This window comes from Ascaphus truei, chromosome 2 (assembly GCF_040206685.1).
Source record: "Ascaphus truei isolate aAscTru1 chromosome 2, aAscTru1.hap1, whole genome shotgun sequence".
Classification (NCBI taxonomy): Eukaryota; Metazoa; Chordata; class Amphibia; order Anura; family Ascaphidae; genus Ascaphus; species Ascaphus truei.
The window spans coordinates 322,240,568-322,263,321 of record NC_134484.1 but is presented as its reverse complement, the minus strand read 5'-3'; the positions used below and the strand labels follow the sequence as shown (position 1 = coordinate 322,263,321).

The 22,754-nt window shown below is 43.8% G+C and overlaps 1 protein-coding gene across 1 annotated transcript in view; it reads left to right on the top strand.

The window, feature by feature from the left end:
- The first annotated feature begins 882 nt into the window (after positions 1-882).
- NT5C3A (5'-nucleotidase, cytosolic IIIA) overlaps positions 883-22,754 on the top strand; it is a 66,295-nt gene continuing 44,423 nt past the window's right edge. Inside the window, exon 1 of the mRNA XM_075586566.1 lies at positions 883-1,372. Coding sequence (XP_075442681.1) covers positions 1,235-1,372 — 138 coding nt within the window. The 5' untranslated portion in view covers positions 883-1,234. The remainder of the gene's footprint in view (positions 1,373-22,754) is intronic.

Sequence of the window (22,754 nt, the reverse complement as noted above, 5' to 3'; positions counted from 1 at the left end):
TCGCAACCAATCTGTTGCGCCGCTTCTACTATAAGCGCACGCAATGGCGGCAATACATTTGTTTTCCTGCGACGTCACATCGACGTCACTATAAGCGCGGCCTAAGACTCAACTGTTGACTGAGAACTGGCACGAACACCAACCCTGTCACACATAGGAGGAAAGCTTTGCATGTGTATGCACATAGAAGTAGATCTATGCACTATAGAGCACTAGGTGGCACAGATTCAGCATCTGGTACACTATATTGAAATTATTATCACTAGAGTATATGTAATCAGAGACTGTATTCAACTATTCAGTCTCGATCCACCACCTGCAGAGAGTAATGCATGGAGTGTTACTGTGGGTCCTTCCACTTGCAGAGGGACAGAGAGCTAAAATCTTAGCTACATATCACTCCCCTCCACTCCCTCCTCAGAGTAATGGAAGCATTAGAAAGAAAAAGGAAATTAGTAGGTGGGAGGGCAGTCACGTGATCAGCAGCTCTCCACATCTCTCACTTCTTTAAGACTATACAACTATACAATAACATGGACAATACTATGCACGTGCACTGGAGTCTCGTGTACTGTATGCGTCTCCCACGCTCAGTTGCCATGGCAATGGGGGACGCCTAACGTCAGTTGGCTTTAGTCCCGCTTCAGCCCCGCCCATAACGGCCTGACTGACGTAATGGGTAGTCATCTACATTTCGACCAATAGAAAACATCAGCTACTCACGAAGTAGGCGGGGTCGCGGCTCAGAGAGAGGCTTGGAACGCACGAACGCGGAAACGGAAGAGTTGCGAATGTTATTCAGTGACGCAGGGAGAGAGCAGTGTGAGAGCAGGTGCGGCTGAGAAAGAGGTCCGAGGAGAGGTGTTACACTGTGAGGTTCCCCTATATATAACTGGAAATAGCAAGAGGAATGAACTTGTGTTTATAATTACACACAGCCATACTATTACTGGCTGCTAAAGTAAAGATATATATATATATATATATACACACCGATATATTTATGTCAATGTGCAATAATACAATAAGTAATATATGTGCTACAAAAGCTTGCACGTTAATGTATTGATCATTAACCATACTCAAAAGACAGCCAACTGAAAAACGAATTGTATACTTATATATATATCTATTATATAAAGGTATAGCCATTTATTTATGCACAAAAATATATTTATGTAAACACATACATAGATATATACACACACACTCTACGTGGCTTCATCAACCAACTATGGACAGGTCATCGGTGGCCAAGATGGGGGCCGTGGCCAGCGCCAGCATGTGCGCTCTGGTTGGTGGAGTGGTGCTGGCACAGTACATCTTCACCGTCAAGAAGAAAACGGGGAGGAAGACCAAGATCATAGAGATGGTAAGTGTTTTATTGTATGTGTCGATGGTTCAGGTGGATGTGCTGTCAGGTGTTAAAGCCGTTGAGTGGGTCAGACCATCGCAGTCTGTGGGGTTGTTGTAATCAACACCGTTGAAAATGTTGTATTGACACCGCACCATACGGTTTCAATGTATGTCATGGGTAACAAGGTTGTTGCTCCAGGTTCTGATGTATATTTCTACACAAGAAAGTCATACTTGGTGTATTTACGACGCAGATTAAAAGGATAAAACCTGACTCACAGATGAGCAGATCTTCTCATTATAATCTGTGCATCATGTTGCCTTTCCTACAGATATTCCCAATAGCGTAAACTGGGGCATGGGAAGAAAATTGGGGCAAAGGCCATGGCACATTGACACACCAAGCGGAAGATGAAAATTGAGCTCTACGCCAATTTAGTTCCAAAATTGTTTTAGCACATGCACCACAAGTGTTTGTGTCCACCCCAGTGTTTTATGTGGAGTTTCATTCACCCCTATTTTATTTTTCTTTCAGTTACAGCAGCATTCCATCCTATTTTTTTTTTTTTTTGTTTGTTGTTATAAAGCAGGGGGTCCTTTTTTGGTTGCTTCCCAAAATACTTGCTACTGTAGGTGCTGCTGGTACTTTGTGGTTATCTCCCGTGGCTCGGAGGACAATAGGCCGTTGCCGTCCTCATGCCGCAGGAGATTTAAAACAATATTTTGTTTCCCCAGCAGGGGATGCTTCCTGAGGCACCTTCAGAGGTAAGTATCTCGTGAACTAGGGGATTCCTGGAACTGAAATGAACAGTTTAGCCATGGAGACCCCCTGCTGTGTGTGTGTGTGTGTTGTATAATGACCAAAACAATTCTTTTTGTAGTGAATTTCCTCCACTACTTGAGGTGACTGTCAGCCACTGATAGTGTGGGTTGCAATGACCCGCATCAGAAGTTAGCCTGACACTCATGACTGTGTTCTCACAGGTTCAGCGGCATCTTTGCCACCTAATTTACTCGGGGAAGATTAATCGAGCTACGTCTGTATATAACATTTTGAGGTTCTAATCAGAGAATCTACCAACAAACTCAAGTGGTAGGAAAGGTTCTACAGGACACAATCCTAAACTCTTCACCTTTCTGTATTGCAATGGTAATAACCAGACTGTGCTGCTATGGCAAGTCGATGTCACTGCTATCAGTGTAACCTGAGTGCAACAGAGCTATTATCACATTAACATCTCTTTCGTATGTCCCTCTATCTCTACTCGCTGGTCACATTGGCTGTACCACTTTAAGTGTCTGCAGAGTGAAGCTGGAGTTCAATTTGGAGGTGCACAAGAAAATAACTGGATTCATCGCTTTACCAACAACTCTGCAACTTACTTTTTTTAAATGCCTTGCCAATGTATGCACAACTTACATACTAACTTTTTGAAGCTGCACTCTGTATCCTTCAGTGCTGCACTGCCCTGTCAGGCCTGACTTATACATCTTGTCTTTAAGAGCATACTCCTATCCTCCAATACCCGGGAACTCTCCTACTTTTTTTTCTCCCTATAACTTGTGCTGCATCTCATTATGTCCTCCATATTGCTTTTGCTGTTTCCTTACTCCTTTTTGTTAACGTTTCTATTCTCTCCACCTTCCCCACTCTCCTCCTATCCACATGTCTTCATCTCTCCTTCCCTCCACCTTTGCTCACACTGCACCACTATTTATATCTATTCCCAGCTTCTTATGCACACGTCAATCAAAAGCACCCCCACAAATTTTCTTACCTCCTTTCTCTCTTTCTACTCGTCCTTGCTTCTGAGGATATCACTCTCCATTTTCGATCTGGCCATATACACACCTGCTCTTGCGTCCCTGCATCCTCCTTCCTCACTGCTAAGGGTGTTATCCCGTCTAACTTAATACCTATTACTTGTCTCCCTTCTCTCTTCCCTTCTCCTGTGCTCTCTGGATTGTCCGCTGTCGGACTATCAAGGCTCTGGTTGTGCATAACTTCTTCCCTTGCTCTTTTCAGCTCTTTGCTCCAACAGAAACCTGGCTCTCACAACACGAATCTGCTGGGGAGGCTGCTGTCTCCTATGGTTGTCTCTCTCTCTCACACCCCACGCACCAATGGCCGGGCTGGAGGGGTAGGTATCCTCCTCTCCTCCCATTGCCAATATCAGCTCTGCCGTATACGTCAATCAATTTCTTTCTCTTCCTTTTGAGGTTTACGCTGTCCATCTTTTCTACCCTCTATCTCGGTGTGGCAGTCATCTACAGACAGCCTACCTCTACAGCTTTGAACCGAGCAACGATTTGAGCATTTAGCTACAACATGCAGGCTCCACCTGAGCTTTGCAAGGGAGATATGTGTATAGTTTGTGGCGATATGCGGGCTCCCTCTGAGCCCTGTCTGGGGAGATATGAGTCCTATTTGTCTCTCTACACTTAAGTGATCCTCTCTCCTTTATTTACCATGCTACAGAGTTGTTTTTTCCTATTTAAGCATTTTCACCAGGGTTAACATATAGATAGAATTAATGTAAAACAAATATAATCACTGCGCTTCTCCATGTAAAGAGCATGCAGCTAGTGAAGGAAATGGCCATACAAATGTGCAAAACAGAAAGTGAATCCCTGCGCTTCTCCCATACGGATAGCAATCAATGGGGAATATATATATATATATATATATGTATATGTATATGTATATGTATATATATGTATATGTATGGTGTAAATACCTATAAGAAAAAAGGAGACTTTTGGTATACATATCCTATGCACCATCTAGCCTAGTATGACTTTATTAGGCTAGTAGCCAATATGTATTCATAAGCAGCGCTGAATAGGATTAAATACACGCATGCATTACATCTAGTATACTCATAGTGGCGTTTTTATGTGTGGGTGGGTTCAAACAAGAAAACCGGAGCTATATATCAAAGACAGTATTCATACAATCTGCCTTTTTACATCAAGTGATCTACTCTCTTGTATCCATTATGCCACTAAGGATCATACTCTTATCTAAATGCTCAAATCAGGGTTAAAATACAACATAGATTAACCCTATCAAGGCATAGGTTCTGGGGCATGTATCCCCTTATCTCAGTGGGGAGGGGAGGGCTTAACCTGGGAAGGAGGGGCCACCAACCTCCAACAGCTGAGACCGTTGTTAACTTATTTTCAGCTTCCCAGGTTTTAAGCCCGCCCCTCCCCACTTCCCAAGTCAGCCCCTCCCCACTTCCCAAGTCAGCTCCTCCCCACTTCCCAAGCCCGCCCCTCCCCACTTCCCAAGTCAGCCCCTCCCCACTTCCCAAGCCCGCCCCTCCCCACTTCCCAAGTCAGCAGGTTCCTTTCATTTTACTGCATATAGATCCAATGTTGGTCTTTCTCCCTCCTAATAGAGGTTAATGAGAATTGTAATCCTAATAGAGGTCTATTAGTATTTTACCTGGTAGTGTTAGGACCTGTGAACTGGGTCTGCCTTGTTGTGGCTCACAGGCTTACAATGCTTTGGATTAGGGTTAAACTAAATGACCCTTTTTCAAGAGGATATATAAGTATTTTACTGTGTATTTTGTCATATTGGATGTAGCATTGGGCTTCTCTGTCGCTTGTTGTATACATTTGCCACGCTCAATAGCTCTCCTTTTTGACACTTATATACATATATATTTTGTGGGGGCTCAGGGGTTCCCAAAAAGAGCTTGCTGGGGTTCTGTGTGTCTTGTTAAGATAATAGCATAGACTGGAAAAAAAACCTTAAATGCATGCTTGCTAATGCAAGAAGCCTGACGGATAAAATGGGGGAGCTTGAATTAATATCTACAAGGGAGCAGTATGATATCATAGGCATTACTGAAACATGGTGGGATGAAACTCATGACTGGACAGTTAATTTAGAGGGGTATTCTCTTTTTCGGAAGGATCGAACAAATAGAAGGGGAGGTGGAGTATGTCTATATGTTAAACCAGATCTAAAACCTATTATAAGGGATGATGTCTATGAAGGGAATGATGAAAATGTAGAGACTTTGTGGATAGAAATTAGCAGTGGAGGTAAAAGTATAAAGAAAATGTTTGTGGGAATATGCTATAAACCACCAAATATCTGTGAGATTGAGGAAGCTAAAATACTTTTGCAAATGGAGAAGGCATCAAAACTGGGTCATGTTTGCATAATGGGGGATTTTAATTATCCAGACATAGACTGGGGCAATGAGATTAGCGTTACAACAAAAGGAAATAGGTTTTTGGGGGTGCTTAAAGATAATTATATGACCCAAATTATTGAGGAACCAACCAGGAGAGGGGCAGTTCTGGATTTGGTCATATCAAACAATGTAGAAGTAATAACAAATATTCAAGTCCAGGAACATTTGGGTAACAGTGATCATAACATGGTCTCATTTGAAATAAATGATCAAAAGCCATATTCAACAAAGACTTTACATTTTAGAAAGGCAGATTTTAATCAACTGAGGTCTAATCTACAAGTAATACATTGGGATGATGTTTTTGCAGAGAAAAATATGGAAGATAAATGGGCAGTCTTTAAAGCATTGTTATAAAAGCATAATCAGTCTATACTCTTGTGTAATGGGTATAAAAGAAACAATTCTAAACCAATGTGACTAAATAAACAGGTAGGGGAGGAAATAGAAAAGAGGAAGGCGTTTAGGTTCTTTGGCCTGGGACCCGCGGCGCGGGCGACCGCACGAGAGTTCCCCACCGACCAGGTCCCAGTCCCTCCTCCCTGCACGGCTCACTACACGCTGTGACGCATCAGCCGCTAGGGGATTCAAGAGAATTGTAATCCCAAGCGTCGACGCGTCACATGGTGTGGCTGTGAGCCAATAAGCAGGGGAGGCTTCGGGGAGTTGGGAGGAGAGTGTGGAGGGAAAGCAGCAGCGTGTGTGTGTGTGTCTGCGTCTGCCTGAGTGCGTGAGTGCCTGCCTGTGTGTGTGTGTGCCTGAGTGCCTGTGTGTGTGTGTGTGTGCCTGAGTGTCAGCGTGTGAGTAGGGCAGCCCGCAGCAGCTCCCTCCTGCAGCCCGGGAGCCCGAGCCCGTGGAGGGGGGGGTAGCGGGTCCCTCTGCTTAAACCACGCCCCCTCCGCTTAAACCACGCCCCTCCCTCCCACTCCAGCCCCCGCTCCCTACAGACCGCATATCGCGGTCTGTGTCTGTCAGCGCCCCGCCTGTCTGCAGTGCGGGCGCGCTGACTGAGGGAGCGGGGCCTTAGCCTTAGTCAGAAGGGACGGAGGCATCATATCAGAATTATAAGGAACGTAACAGAAGTTGCAAAAGGGCAATCAAATTAGCAAAAATTGAAAATGAAAAAAAGGATTGCAATAGATAGTAAGATAAATCCTAAAAAGTTGTTTAAGTACCTTTTTTTTATAGCAAAATAATTAGAGAAGAGGATATAGGACCCTATCAGTGTGAAATGGGCAGGCAAATTATTGGAGGTAAGGAAAAAGCAAAGGTATTAAACACATTCTTTGCTTCTGTATTTACCAGGGAAGAGGTTTAGTATGGGATAATATTCAGGAATACCTAATGGGAAACAAAATTATTAGTAATAGTCGGCATGGATTTATGAAGGATAGGTCATGCCAAACTAACCTTGTTTGTTTGTAGAGGTAAGTAGGAATTTAGACTAGGGTAATGCAGTTGATTTGGTCTACTGATATTTTGCAAAGGCTTTTGATACGGTTCCACACAAGGTTGGTGTACAAAATAAAGCAAATTGGACTCTGTAAAAATATTTGCATCTGGATTGAATTGTCAAGAAAAAACGAAGCACCAAGTCCAGCTGTAGAATAGCAATGACACCAACAGGGATACGTACCAAAAATAAGCAGTTTAATAGGATCCAGACAAAGTAACAAACACACCTACGCGTTTCGGACCTTAACAGTCCTTTATCAAGGAGAATACAACCGTAAGTAATAGAGCGCCATTTATACTCACTTGAACCGCATGTAGCCCAATCGCGGAACATATCCGCATATGTCACGCGGGTCGCGTAGATGACCTCTGACCCATGACGTGCGGTCGCGTAGTTACGTTGCATAATGCGTGCCCTGGGGTAGTGCCATGCGCGAAGGGGGTGGGAGAATCACTGCACGCGCATGAGTACATGCACCCGATGCTAGTGCCTCCCACTCCATAGATAGATAGCGCATGACGTCACTCCGTCACGATCATGTGACCACAAAGGTCAAATGCTAGGCGTAGCTAGGCAACCGAGCCCAATGCGTCCCAAAGTGCATAATACAAAACAAATACATCTTTATTGACATAAACAAAAAAAATATAATAAAAACACTCCTAATGAGGAAATATATGCTAATGATAAAAACAATTAAAAATAACATAAAAACAATTAGAGGTGACCTATGATAACACTATTTCAAGATCCTCATAGTTGGTTGTATGGTATTGTGAAGGCAAAATGGAGGCATCTAATAATAACAAATTAGTATAATCATATATAAAGTGTAAGCTCCATTGCCTAGAGAGAAAATGAAAAAAGAGACCTTCCTTATAATGTCTATATAGTTAATATACCCCATATACATGTCTGTAGTCTGACAATCTAATATATACTGAGTATATAGCCTATTTGGTCACCCACAGAGAGTGGTGTTGCGCAAAGCTAGGTATCAAACAGAAGAGTACCAATGTCCCAGTCTGAGTTTTAACCATATGGGATACGTGTTTGTAAAGTAAATATCCAATATAGTTCTCTTCTGTTTAAGATACCTAGTCTATTGCCACCTCGGATCGGATTCGATATATGTTCAATACCCTGAACACACAAATTGTCTGAATCACCCATATTACAATGACTAAAATGTTGAGATACAGGGTGACTCAAATCTTTTTTAATAATTAGTCTCAAGTGTTCGAGTATGCGGACTTTCAAGTGTCTTACAGTCCTACCAATGTACTGTTTCCCGCAACCGCAACTTAACAAGTATACCACAAACTTGGTATCGCAATTAATAAATGAATTCACATAATATTTTTTACCAGTTTTGAAAGAAAAGAAATCTTTTTTGATATCCATATGTTTGCAAATTTTGCACTTTGAACATGCATAGTTGCCCTTAGGTAATTTCTTAATCACTGATTTATCTGAAGTGAACAAGCTGCCAGATACAAAGTTCGCAATGGTTTTAGCTCTACTGAATACTATCTTGGGACCCTCGTCATATACAGTTTTTAATAAAGGATCTGCTGCTAACACTCCCCAATGTTTGTGAATGGATTCTCTAATGTTGTTAGATTGATTATTATGTTGAGTAACAAAATATGGAAAATTGGTAGATTTTTTTATCTTTCCTATTTTGTACTCTTTTGAGCAAAGTAGATCTATCCAAATTTCTTACCTCCCTGAGTGTCTTTTTCAGATCATCTTTTGGATAACCTCTAGCTTCAAAACGCTCCATCAGTTCCTCAGATTGTTTTACAAAGTCCTCATCATTTGTACAAATTCTTCTTAATCTAATGAGTTGGCTTTTTGGTATTCCTTTTAGCAAGGATTTAGGGTGGCAGCTGTCAGCTCGCAAAAATGTGTTGCGTGAGTTTTCTTTGCGATACACCGTAGTGATAATTTGTTTGTGCATATTAACTGAAAGGAATAAATCTAAAAAGTGAATATGGTGTGCATTGTGATTGGAAGTGAATTTTAAATTAAATTCATTTTTATTTAAATATTCTGTGAACAAAAAAAGAGAATGTGCATCCCCGTGCCAAATAAAAATAAGGTCGTCAATATAACGCCTGTAAAAAGTGATAAGGTGTCTATAGGGATTCTTATCTCCAAACACGTGGAATAAAATAGGAATAAATTCGCATAGGATGGGGCAAAGCTGGTACCCATGGCCGTACCACGTGTCTGGAGATAAAAATTCCCATTCCCTGAAACTTAACATGGCAAAAACAGAGCTCCTTATACTACCTCCCAAACCTGGCCCTACTACATCCTTCCACATTGCTATTGGAAATACGATCATTCACCCAGTAGCCCAAGCACGCTGCCTAGGGGTCACACTTGATTCCTCTCTCTCATTCTCCTCTCATATTCAAAACGTTTCTAAAACTTGTCGCTTTTTCCTCCGCAATATCACAAAGATACGCCCTTTCCTCTGTTACTCAACTGCTAAAACTCTGACTCAGGCCCTCATTCTCTCACGTCTCGATTACTGCAACCTCCTGCTGTCCGGCCTTCCTACCTCTCACCTGTCTCCCCTACAATCTATCCTAAACACTGCTGCCAGAATCACTCTACTCTTTCCTAAATCTGTCTCAGCGTCTCCCCTGCTGAAATCACTCTCCTGGCTTCCGATTAAATCGCGTATCTCACACTCAATTCTACTGCTCACTTTTAAAGCTTTACATTCTTCTGCCCCTCATTACATCTCAGCCCTAATTTCTCGCTATGCACCATCACGACTCTTGCGTTCTTCTCAAGGATGTCTTCTTTCTACCCCCTTTGTATCTAAAGCTCTCTCCCGCCTTAAACCTTTCTCACTTTCTGCCCCACACCTCTGGAATGCTCTTCCCCTCAATACCCGACTAGCCCCCTCGCTATCCACCTTTAAGACCCACCTTAAGACACATCTGCTTAAAGAAGCATATGAGTAGCACTGGATAATCATGGACACATGACACAAAGCTTGGCCTCCTGCAGACGCACTTACTAGTATTCCCTCCTACTGTCTCTGTACGTTCTCCCTACCTACCAATTAGATTGTAAGCTCCTCGGAGCAGGGACTCCTTCCTTAATGTTACTTTTACAGTATGTCTGAAGCACTTATTCCCATGATGTGTTATTTATATTTGCTATTTATATGACATGTATTACTACTGTGAAGCGCTATGTACATTTTATGGCGCTATACAAATAAAGACATACATACATACATACATACATACATCGAACATAAAGTAATTATGTGTTAACAAAAATTGAATGGCATTAAGAATAAAAGTGCTCTGTGCAGGTGAAAGCTCTGATTGTTGTAAATACAATCTGACAGCTGCCAGCCCATGCTCATGTATTATCACTGTGTACAATGATGTGATGTCAAGACTAAGCCAGATAAAATTTGTTTCCCATGTGATGGAGTCAAGTTGAATCATGAGATCACCACTGTCTTTAATGGATGATGGCAATGTTTGCACTATAGCCTGCAGGAAGTGGTCAACATATTTGGAAACACCATCTCCCAAAGATCCAATACTAGCGACTATTGGCCTCCTAGGTGGGGAGACCAATGTCTTGTGGATCTTTGGGAGATGGTGAAAGATAGGAATGACAGGATAAGGGCAAAATAAGTATTCAAGCTCTTTTTCGTCAAGGGCACCAAGAATGGCTCCCTCGTCTAAGAGGTTTCTAAGTTCTTTAATGAATGTTGCTGTGGGGTCTCCTCTGAGTAGAATGTATGATGAACTATCGTTAAATTGTCGAAGTGCTTCAATTTTGTAATCTAATTTATTCAGCACAACGATAGCGCCCCCTTTGTCGGCCCCCTTGATGACAATAGAGTTGTTGGCTTTTAATGCATTAATGGCCAATCTTTCACCATGAGTGAGGTTGTCTGCTCTGTATTGTAATGGTTTGATTGAAAATGTGTAGCCCTTCGCTAACAGAGATAAATCTCGTTCAATGAGTTGCTCAAACGCAGCTAGGCAGGGCCCTTTCGTATGTGACGGATAAAACACTGATTTTTTCCTCAAACCTGAGGACCGTCTACCTAGAAAAGAGGAAGGTATATCATTTTTATCACTATTTTCATCAACAAGATCTTTCATATCTTGTACACAACACATCTCACGAAAATTAAGGGACCCCTTATCGCAACTCAATGTATCATCACAAACAGTTTGTTCAAGTGCATCATATGTATCGGACTCCTTTTGATGGTAAATCCTTTTCAATGTAAGTTTACGTATATACTTGTAGAGATCAATGACAGTTTCAAACAATTTATGGGGCGAACTTCAAACCCTTGTCCAGGACAGATAGTTCATCCACACTTAGTATGTGGTCTGAAAGATTGATGATTCCTGTGTTTTCAATTAGCAGTGCTTTTTCCTCTTTTGGGGATTTTTTGGAGTTCCTTTTCCTTCCCCTCCTGGTATGTCTGTAGTGACCCTGTTTTTTGACCCAAAGATGGTCCTGGATTCATATTCAGCCTCCCTTGGATGACTTGATGATTCACCCCCTCTACGGTCGCTATGTCTATCAGCACCATAATTTTGGCCACCATTGTCTCTTTCATTAGATATTAGGGTTCTGGGTATGGTCTCATAATCTGAACCATCTGATTCTCCACTAGCTGAGTGTGAGAAGGAGATGTTCTTTTTTAATATAGACTTTTTTTGTTGTTGTGAGTCCTTGGGTTTATTTGATTTATGGGGCGTTGAGGAGTTAAAATTTCTTTTGAAATTAGGGATTTTTTGCCAAACATAAACTTGGTTACGGGCATAATCCTGCTTGTCCCTCTCAAATTTTAATATTAGATATATATTAGATTGTCAGACTACAGACATGTATATGGGGTATATTAACTATATAGACATTATAAGGAAGGTCTCTTTTTTCATTATCTCTCTAGGCAATGGAGCTTACACTTTATATATGATTATACTAATTTGTTATTATTAGATGCCTCCATTTTGCCTTCACAATACCATACAACCAACTATGAGGATCTTGAAATAGTGTTATCATAGGTCACCTCTAATTGTTTTTATGTTATTTTTAATTGTTTTTATCATTAGCATATATTTCCTCATTAGGAGTGTTTTTATTATATTTTTTTTGTTTATGTCAATAAAGATGTATTTGTTTTGTATTATGCACTTTGGGACGCATTGGGCTCGGTTGCCTAGCTACGCCTAGCATTTGACCTTTGTGGTCACATGATCGTGACGGAGTGACGTCATGCGCTATCTATCTATGGAGTGGGAGGCACTAGCATCGGGTGCATGTACTCATGCGCGTGCAGTGATTCTCCCACCCCCTTCGCGCATGGCACTACCCCAGGGCACGCATTATGCAACGTAACTACGCGACCGCACGTCATGGGTCAGAGGTCATCTACGCGACCCGCGTGACATATGCGGATATGTTCCGCGATTGGGCTACATGCGGTTCAAGTGAGTATAAATGGCGCTCTATTACTTACGGTTGTATTCTCCTTGATAAAGGACTGTTAAGGTCCGAAACGCGTAGGTGTGTTTGTTACTTTGTCTGGATCCTATTAAACTGCTTATTTTTGGTACGTATCCCTGTTGGTGTCATTGCTATTCTACAGCTGGACTTGGTGCTTCGTTTTTTCTTCACTGTTCCAGCATCTGGATTGAAAACTGGTTGAAGGACAGACAACAGAGTTGTAAATGGAACTTTTTCAGGTTGGGCTAAAGTCGTGAGTGGAGTACCTCAAGGATCGGTACTGGGACACCTGCTTTTTAACTTGTTTATTAAAGACCTTGAGGTTGGCATCGAGAGCAAAGTCTCCATCTTTCCAGATGAAACTAGAATGTGTAATGTAGTAGAATCAGAGCAGGATGTAATTTCTCTTCAGAAGAACTTGGATAGACTGGAAATTTGGGCAGGTAAATGGCAGGTGAGGTTTAATACAGATAAATGTAAGGTTATACATATGGTTAAAAAAAACAGGCAATTTGCAAATTAAATTGGGAAAATTAGGATAATCCTTGATGGAGAGGATTTAGGAGTGTTTGTAAACAGCAGATTTAGTTCCCTATGTCATGCAGTAGCTGCAAAGGCAAATAAGCTTTATTTTGCATTAAACAGGGAATTGATGGAAGGGAAGGAAACATAATTATGCCCCTCTATAAAGTATTAGTAAGACCTCCCCTTGTATATGGAGTACAGTTTTGGGCACCACTCCATAAAAAAAACATTATGGAACTAGAGTGCAGAGAAGCGCCACCAAATTAATAAAGGGGATTTAAAAGCTGACAATGTAGAGAAGCTAGCTAAATTTAGATTTTACATTACAAAAGAGGTATCTAAGAGGGAATATATATGATAACTATATACAAATATATTCAGGGACAATACAGCAAGCTTTCAAAAGAACTATTCACCCCAAGGGCATGTAACGCGTAGCTCACCACAAACGAAGGGCGACCGCAGTGCTGAGGTAGGGAAGCGGGCGCGCCTAGGATGTAGAGTAGTCATTCAAGCCAGGTCAGGATTACAGATTGAAGAATAGTTAAGGTACTTGCCAGGTTCAGAAGCGGAGAGTTGCGGATCGTCAGAGTGCGTAGCCAGGTTCAGGATTGGAGAATATTGGATCGTTGGAGTACTTAGCCAAGGTCAGGACTGGAGAATGGTCATACAAGCTGGATCAGGAGTGGAGAGAAGCGGAGTACAAGGTACATGCCGGGTTCAGCCAACAAGAGGTAAACAGGCAGGCAAGGCAAGGTCTCAGGAACAAGAATGCAGCAAGGCACGGCGTCACACTGACTATGCTCAGCCAGGATAGAGAGCAGACTGAAGGTATATATAGGAGGTGTCTCCAATAGCTAGCCAGGGCGGAACCAGGAAGTAAGTGCCGATAGGGCACACCTGTGTGCACCAGCAGCCTATGATGCAGCCTAATCGGGGATGAGGGCGGAACTGCTCGCGCGCCGTCCCGCGCGCGTTACGGAGGCCAGGGGGCGGGACTTGGAGTGTGCATCACTCCCACGACGATTCTTGGGGCAAGAGGGGGCGGGACCAATTGCGTGCCGACCCGCGCGTGTCACGAAGGTCAAGGGGCGGAGCCGAGAATGCGCTTCATTCCCACGGCGATCCTGACTTTCACCGGGACGGGGCTTGACTCGCGCTTCAGCAGGGAGGTTGGCCGAGCGCACCCGTCGGGTGTCAGAAACTGGGGCGGGATCCGAATCCGTGGGCGGGGATGAGGACACGCAAGGTCCGCGCGCGCGTACTGGGACCACAAAACTGCGCATCCTGGGTGTCCGTCACAGAAGGCTTGTTGGGGTGAGCAGACGGTCTGTGACCGCCAGGATGGCAAATCCTCACAGGGCAGTACAAAGGACACGGCCATCCCTTTAAGGTTGATGGAAAGGAGATTTCACCAGCAACAAAGGAAAGGGTTCTTTACAGTAAGGGCAGTTAAAATGTGGAATTCATTACTCATGGAGACTGTGATGGCAGATACAATAGATATCTTCAAAAAAAGCTGGACATATTTTTTTAGAAAGGAAAGATATACAGGGATATGCCAAATAAGTAAACATGGGAAGGATGTTGATCCAGGGAAAAATCAGATTGCCAATATTTGGAATCTGAAAGGAATGTAATTTCCCCCTTATGAGACATCATTGGATGATGTTTCACTGGGGTTTTCTTGTAAGCCTTCCTCTGAATCAATATCCTGTAAATACAAATATATGATGAGTATCTGTCGTCTAAATTTAGCCTAGGTTGAAGTTTAGATTGAGAATTTTTTTTAGTTTTTATTTTTTTTCCATCTTATCTATCCATCTTAGCTATGTAACCTTTCTGGTCGGGTATCTACCCTGAATACTAACCTCCTTCCTCTTAACCTGACAATCTTGTCAACTCTCCTGATCTATATGCCCCTTCTTGTCCTTCTAACCCACGTTTTGGCTAAATTCAGAAACTCTTCCTTTGCACTTGTACTCTCTCTGAATTTATTCCTAGATTTTTATTTATTTTTTACACACCAAGAACTAATACATTGAGAGTTACCTGTACCTCTCATTTTCAAATATGTCCTGGGCATAGAGTTATGATGACAAATAATACCTGGATACAAATACATAGTTACATAAGTGTACAGGGTATACATTATATACAAGACATTGGTTGCATAGTTAAAGATAATATATACTAGCTGAGAGACCCGGGATGTGAATACCTAATAATTGTTGGGTGGGGTTGTGAATGTTGGTGGGTGGGTGACTGACTGGGTGGGTGGGTTAATAACTGGGTGGGTGGGTTACTGACTGGGTGGGTGGGTTAGCTTGGGGTGATGGGGGGGGGGAGCCGGCGGTGGGGTGGTGTTGGGGTGGTGTTGGGGGGGTGGGGGTGGCTCTTGCCAGCGCTCGTTACCCCAGGTGGTGAGTAATCCGCAGGGGATGAATCTGCACTGAGGTTATTTTCTGAGTGTGGCAGTTGGGTATGTGAGGTCATAGAACCACGCAGACCAATGAGAGGCATGTGGGGCGGGGCGGGGTCGGACCACAAACCAATCAGATTGCCATGGGGCACAGCAAATATACAACGTTTTCAGCAAACAAACAATGTTTTCATTTTTATAGATATAGATTATAGGCGTATGTAACAGTTACACCAGATTAAAATGTGAGACACTTTTAGTTTTGAAAGAACTTAGACTGGTGGTGGCTGTGAGTGTCTCCGGTAGATTGTTCCAGTTTTGGGGTGCGCGGTGAGAGGAGTGGCCGGATACTTTGTTGAGCCTTGGGACCATGAACAGTCTTTTGGAGTCAGATCTCAGATGATAATTGCTGCATGTGGTACGAGTGAGGAGCTTGTTTAGGTAGACGGTTAGCTTGCCCAGAAAGTATTTGAAGGCAAGACAGGAATGATGAACTTTGCGCCTAGACTCAAGACCAATCTAGTTATTTAAGCATTTCACAGTGATGTGTGTTGTAGGAAGATCATTGATGAACATCGAGAAGACACATGTTGGGATTTACCTGATAAGTAGGAATGAAACCAGTTTAAAACATGCTTCCCTATTCCAGAGTACTGGAGTTTGTTAAGCAAGATAACATGATCAACAGTATCAAAAGCCTTAGCAAAATCTAGGAATATTGCATCAGTGAGTTGTCCCCGTTCATTCCACACTTGATCTCATTGCAAACTTTTAGCAGGGTAGTTACCGTGGAGTGTTTGGGGCAAAAGCCAGATTGGAATTGGCTAGGGAATTTTGTCTTGGTATAGTAATCGCTTAATATGGAGTGAACACATTTTTCCATGACTTTTGGATAGAATTGGGAGAAGAGACATTGGCCTGTAGTTTGAGACTGTGTTTTTGTCCCCACTTTTGAAGATTGGGACAACTCTGGTAGTTTTCCAGGTCTTAGGGATATGGCCTGCAGCAGTGGTGGGATTCAAAATTTTTAGCAAGGTTCTCTCTCACCGTACAACCCATTTTATGGGGTTTTTTTTTGGGGGGGGGGGGTGGAGAAAGAGAGACCAGGGGAACCAGTACAATACAAATGTGATTAATTTTTTTTTCTGACAGCTGGTGGGGGAGGCGCGGTTTAATGGAGCCGCTGCCACACTCACCTCATAGACGGAAGATTGACCAGGGAATGGAGTAGCAGTGAGCAGGTTCTTCAAGCGCTTGATGGAGTGATGCCAGGGTTCCCTTCTATAGCGCTTGCGCATCTGGTCAATTCATTCTCTGGGCTACCATTTCCCCCCCACCCCCCCGAGTCGGCGCCGTGAAGGTGAGAGAGGCAGAGTGGCTGCTGAGTGCTTCTCCCCATGGGGTCCTCGCACAACTATACAGCAGCAGGACACGGAGCAGAGTTCTTGAGGTGGGAAGGTAGGGCTGGTCGCACCGGTTCTGCGAACTAGGAACATTTTAGCAACCGGTTCGCCCGAACTGGCAGAAACCCTCCACTGGCCTGCAGAGAGAATAGTGTAATAGTAAACAAAGCTCTAACCTGGTTCTATTCATACCTCTCATCGCACATATTCTGTTGCCAACATGTCTTCGTCTGCAGTTGATCAGTCTGTTGGTGTACCTCAGAGCTCTGTTCTGGGGCATCTCATTTTCTCTCTACACACTATCAGTTGGTGACCTAATCAACTCTTTTTGACTTTAGGTATCATCTCTATGCAGATGATGCGCAGATATGTCTATCCACCCCTAACCTCACACCTACAATCCCGTCCCATGTCTCCGATTGCCTCCTAGTTATATTCTCGTGGATGGCTCTCAGCCGCGTAAAACTTAAAGAACTAAAACTGAGCTCCTCACATTTCCTTCTAGACCTGGCCTAATATCCCCTTTTTTTCCCATAACAGATGGTAGTACCGTTTACTATCCTGTCGCCAGAGCACATTGCCAGGGACTTACATTTGAATCCTCCCTTTCCTCATCTGTTCACAGCATGGCTAAAAATGTGTTGCTTCTTGCTGTCATATTGCCAAGATCTGCACTTTCCTCTGTCAATCTACTGCTAACTCTAATGCAGGGGTGCGCAAACTTGTACAGCTGCGCCCCTTTTGCCCCCTGTGCTCATGCCCCCCTTACCTCCTTTCCCGGAGTCAAATGATGCCGCGTGGCCATGTGATGCGTCAGCAGCTGCCCGAATCTTGGTAAGTAATAGGTTGCAGAGGCCTCATGCGATCCCCCAGCATTTAATTTAAATGCCGTGGGGATGAGCGCGGGGCCTCTTCAACAACCGCGCCTCCCAGTTTGCGCTCCGCCGCTCTAATGCATGCCCTTATCATCTCCCGCCTGGATTATTGTAACATACTGCTAACATTCCTCCCTGCCTCACACATTTGCTCCTTTGCAATCTATCCAAATTTCTGCTGCTAGAATAATCTCACTTTCTACCAGAAAAGTCTCTCTTCATCTCCTCCTTAAATCACTTTCCGGGCGCTTGTTATTAACTTGGAAATTAAATTAAATGATGAAATTAGGACAATCTGCATTTCAAAGACAACCAGCAGCCCTGCCTGTGTTGCCCCAGCCCTGCCTGTCTTGTTTCTAATGTACACAGTATGTGACACTTAATCTGTACTGAAGTGTATAAAAACTACAACTCCCATGATTCCCTTAGTGTGCACATGTGCAGTAGACAGGGTTGCCACCTTCTACTGAAGGCCAACCCGGAGGGAAAAAAATAATCCCTTACTTGGTGTGGCGGCGTGGCCCGGCATCCTGCTACAATTACTCTCTCCAACTGCAGTGAAGATGGCTGTGCGGTGTAGCGTCATGACTTCACGTAGCGTCCGGTTGCTGTGGCAGCGCGGTGTCATTTGACGCCACGCAGCCATCTTCTCTACAGTTGGAGGGGGAAATTGCAGCAGGCTAAGGAAGGATGCCGGAGATGCCGCCACCACACCGCCGCCGCCACCCGGAGATTGAGGACGTCAACCCATAGCCCGGAGGTAAGTTTTCGAAACACGTAGTCTCCGGGTCAATCCCGGAGATGTGGCAATCCTGGCAGTAGGACACAGAGCTGTGACCCAGATGTAGACAGTGTCTCCACTTCCTGGAAATCGGCCCATTGAAAAAAAAAATAAAAAGGGAGCCAGGGCTCCAACTGCAGCAGAGGTAGAAGAGAGATCAGAGCGCCGCCGCCTCGCCTGCTTCTTCGGGCGATGTTACAATGGATAAAGCCTGGAGTGTTATCTGTGGATGAAACCTATCCCTCCCCCATGTGCAGTATGCGATTTATGACTTTATACCAATAGGAACTACATAGTATTCACACACATTTCTAGTAATGCAACACCCGCTTACATTTCAACACTCACCAACACCATTGGTATACACTTCCCCTCCACACACACCTTTTTTGAACAGCGCTGTATACACTGGGCGCTTTATAAATGTAATATTTACATACACACGGCACGCCGTGCGCTGATGTCAGAGAGCCGCGTCACGCGCCGGCAGTGGAAGCTCGGCGGCGTGGGGCAGGGAAAGGAAGAGGCTTATAGGCAGCTGAGAGCCTGGGCCCAGCCGCTACCAGCAGCAGAGCCTGGCCAGAGGTCAGGGGAAATGTGCAGCGCCGGACGGGCCCCCCAAGCCAGCGGGCCCAGGACACCAGCCCCCTCCGTCCCCCCTGTTGGCGGCCCTGCGCACACACAGACGCGCGCACACGCAGGGGCGGGGGCATGCGTGCGGGGACGTGCGCAGAGGCGGGGGCACGCACAAGGAATTCAGTTACTATGCATATAGAAGTGCAAATAGATAAAACGGGTTGTGTGCCGAGCACGCGTGTTCTAAATGAAACTTCTTTGCGTTTTGTCACTGAAATTGTGTTTTGATTTTTAATTAAAAACATCACCATCACAAATACAATTTCTGTGACAAAAAACAAAGACTTATCACTTAAAATGCGCGTGCTCGGTACACACACACTTTTTATTTTTTTTCCCCTCCTAGCACAGGCTCCCTCTGTAGGATACTTAATACAGAGTGTACAGCCTTTTTCTAAATTCATACTATCTATATATCGGGAATAAATCACCAAAGTCATCCACAATACCAGCACAACATAGCAACTGCAGAAAAAGGTGATTTATTAGTCCATGATGCAGGCAGACGTTTCGTTCCCCCTGAGACCATTGGATCACTTTGGTGATTTGTTCCTGTTTATCTCTCTTCCTTTACCGTGCACCACGAACGCCATCCGTTTGGCATATTACCCTGTGTGTATGGCCATCTTTTGTTTACTCTATCTATCATATCCATCATATCCATCATATGCATCTTCTCTTCCATATCAATCATCTCTATATACTTTTTACCTGCAGTGTGGGACTGTCCCTTAAATTTTGCGGTATCGACTCTGCATGATGGATGCTGTCCAACACGTTTCTACCAACGTGTATGGATAGGTTTGTTTTGGATTTTAAGCTGACATTACCTAACCAAGTTCCTGCAATGTTTCATAAAATATCTTCCCTTATAGTAAAACAGGCTTTTCATGGAAACCTTTCTTATTACTCATGCTGACAGTTATTAATCATTGTCACTGTAAAGTGTTTTATCAGGTGTTGGACATATTCATAGAGAAGCTATTCTGATGTTTATCTCATAAGTGTGATGGCAGCTGGTGACACCGGTTTATTTTTACATGAAACATTATTTCTGTAAACTATCCTTTAATTGCCGTTGACACTAAAGAAAATAAACTGCTCTTCCGGTGCAAGGGAGGGTGTGTTACAAGGCACTAGTGCTGTAGCTTGCTCCCTGTTTCTGAGAACAGTGGTCAACTGCGTGATTACAACTAATAATATTAATGTGCATTAAAGTAGCTGGCTGTGCAGCTTGATTTTGTATTTTAGTTTGTAACTAAATGCGATGCAGGGGATCCCCCAGATTTGAACCATATCATGGAACAAGAATCAAATTTCTGCCTGACCCCCCTTCTGCTTGTCAGCTCCTTAAGTTCAGCTGCAGGCATTTGTTCCACATACACACACTGTGCCTGTGTGATGTATCAATATGTTGCCCTTTCTGCCTGTGAGCAGGCAGCCAGTGAGTTGCTACAGCAACCTCTGAGATTCTTCTCAGAATGGGCTATTCTGCCCTCCCCTCTTTTCTGTTTCCAGATAGTCTGTCCCAAGACTATTCCTGCTACCCAGAATTCCCTCACACTTCCTTTTACCTTCAGCATTGGCTGAGTGAGTACATTCTGTTACCTCTCTACTGGCAAGGCCTTATTCTTTTCACCTGCCCTTACTGCAAAGCACCCACAGAGGTACACTTTTCCAACACGAACATCTCATCCACAAGTGCCTGTTTTTATTGCTGCTTTCCTAAATAAAGTGAAGAAAATATACAGGACTTGTTGTGCTTTGCAAAGAGGGCTGAGTTGAAGCTAGCTGGGTTCATTCATACCCCAGACATAACCCTGGATCCAGAATAAACCATGAGACTCCAAGCTTCCCCACCCGCCCCCTGTTTCAAGAAATACATTTTTGTGGGGCTGATACATTTGTTGATTAAACAAAGGGGCGATAGCAGGGGTGGCCAACTCTAGTCCTCAAGAGCCACCAACAAGTCAGGTTTTCAGGATGTCCCTGCTTCAGCACTTGTGGCTGTGTGACACATTGCGGCTGTGCTGACGCGATTGGCGCTCACCGGTTGCGCACGCCGCCCCCTCCCCCCCTCAAAATTTGGGCGCCCGGGCCTAATGGGAAATTTACCCCTGCAACCACACATGACACACATTGTATCAATAGTTGTGGATATAATTAAAGCTACTGAGCTTCTGGAAGGCTAAACTGGGAGAGGCTTACTGTATATGGGTTAGCAATATATAGGGGATAGTGTAGTGGGCTAGGGGTGTGTGGGATATTCTAGGGGGCGCGAGGTGGTTGCAGAGCCCCTTCGCTCTGACCCCCCAGGTATGGTAAATTAAATGCCGGGGGAGGCAACTTCCCTTACCTGCTCTCAGCCGGCTCTTCAGTGACGCGTCGCCATGACAATATGGCGTCAAATGGCAACGCGTCACATGACGTGTGGAGCCCGATAGGTAAGGAGGGGGCGCAGGTAAGGGAGAGCACAGACTGGGGTGGCGCAAACTGAAAAGTTGGTGCACCCCTGAGATGACCGAATATGGCCATATAGCCTCCCCCTCATGTAGAGACCCATATAAGGGCATCTACATCATCCAGGGGAAGGAAATACTGTACAGCCCTGCATCTTACCTTCAGCACTGTGAGGGAGGGTTGCAGACGGGGGGATGGATGCACAACTCACCTAAAACTTGGTATCGTTTTTTCTGTCTAAACAGATGGCCCAAAAGGATTAACGCAGCCGGATCCCATTCAGAAGCATAGAATCCCGCAGAGTTAATCCTCCAGGGCCGCTTACTGTTTTAGGGGCGCAATCCCACGCAGCTGCAGTGCGGTCTAGCGACCGTAAGCTATCGCTGCATCAAACAGTAAGTCTGGACACATCTTTAAATGTATAGCACTTACGAGATTCCACCAATCGTATAGGTTCTGCTTTTCAGTATTTATAAAGCCCTGGTCACTTTGCAAGTACTGTTCTGTAAAACTCTAAGTGAAGGGAAAGGACATGGTTGTGCTGTTCAAAAGAAGGAGAATCCACAAGGCCTAATACAAAAACACTATAAATGCTTTAATCGTCCTCAGCATCTCATACTTGCAGTGTCACATATTATATAACACATTTTTTATCACCTAGGACCTGCTATGCAACTGTAGACAACCCTCATGATGTCATTGTTGGTATTTGAACACTGTCACGAACGGCACACCTGTGAACATGTGACTTAGACAAACAAATGTTACAAGAAACATACAGTACTCAGTTGTGTTTCTTTTATTTCTATACAAAATATTGTTCTATTTTGGAACATGTTTTTTGCGCTGGTATCTTCTTTAAATTTGCACCATTGGATGTTTTTGAGACATCTTTATATATACCTGCTGCATTTTTCATGGTCCTAGTTACATATATATATTTATATATCTATATATTTTTATTTTCCTATCACTTTGAGCACCAGGCTGTGGTAGTTTAACATAGTTGATATAGAGCGCACTACACTACCCCTTTTTTTCTTCAAGAACCATACTGTACAGTATAACATGCAGACCGTTTAATAAAGTAACAGGGTAAAACACAA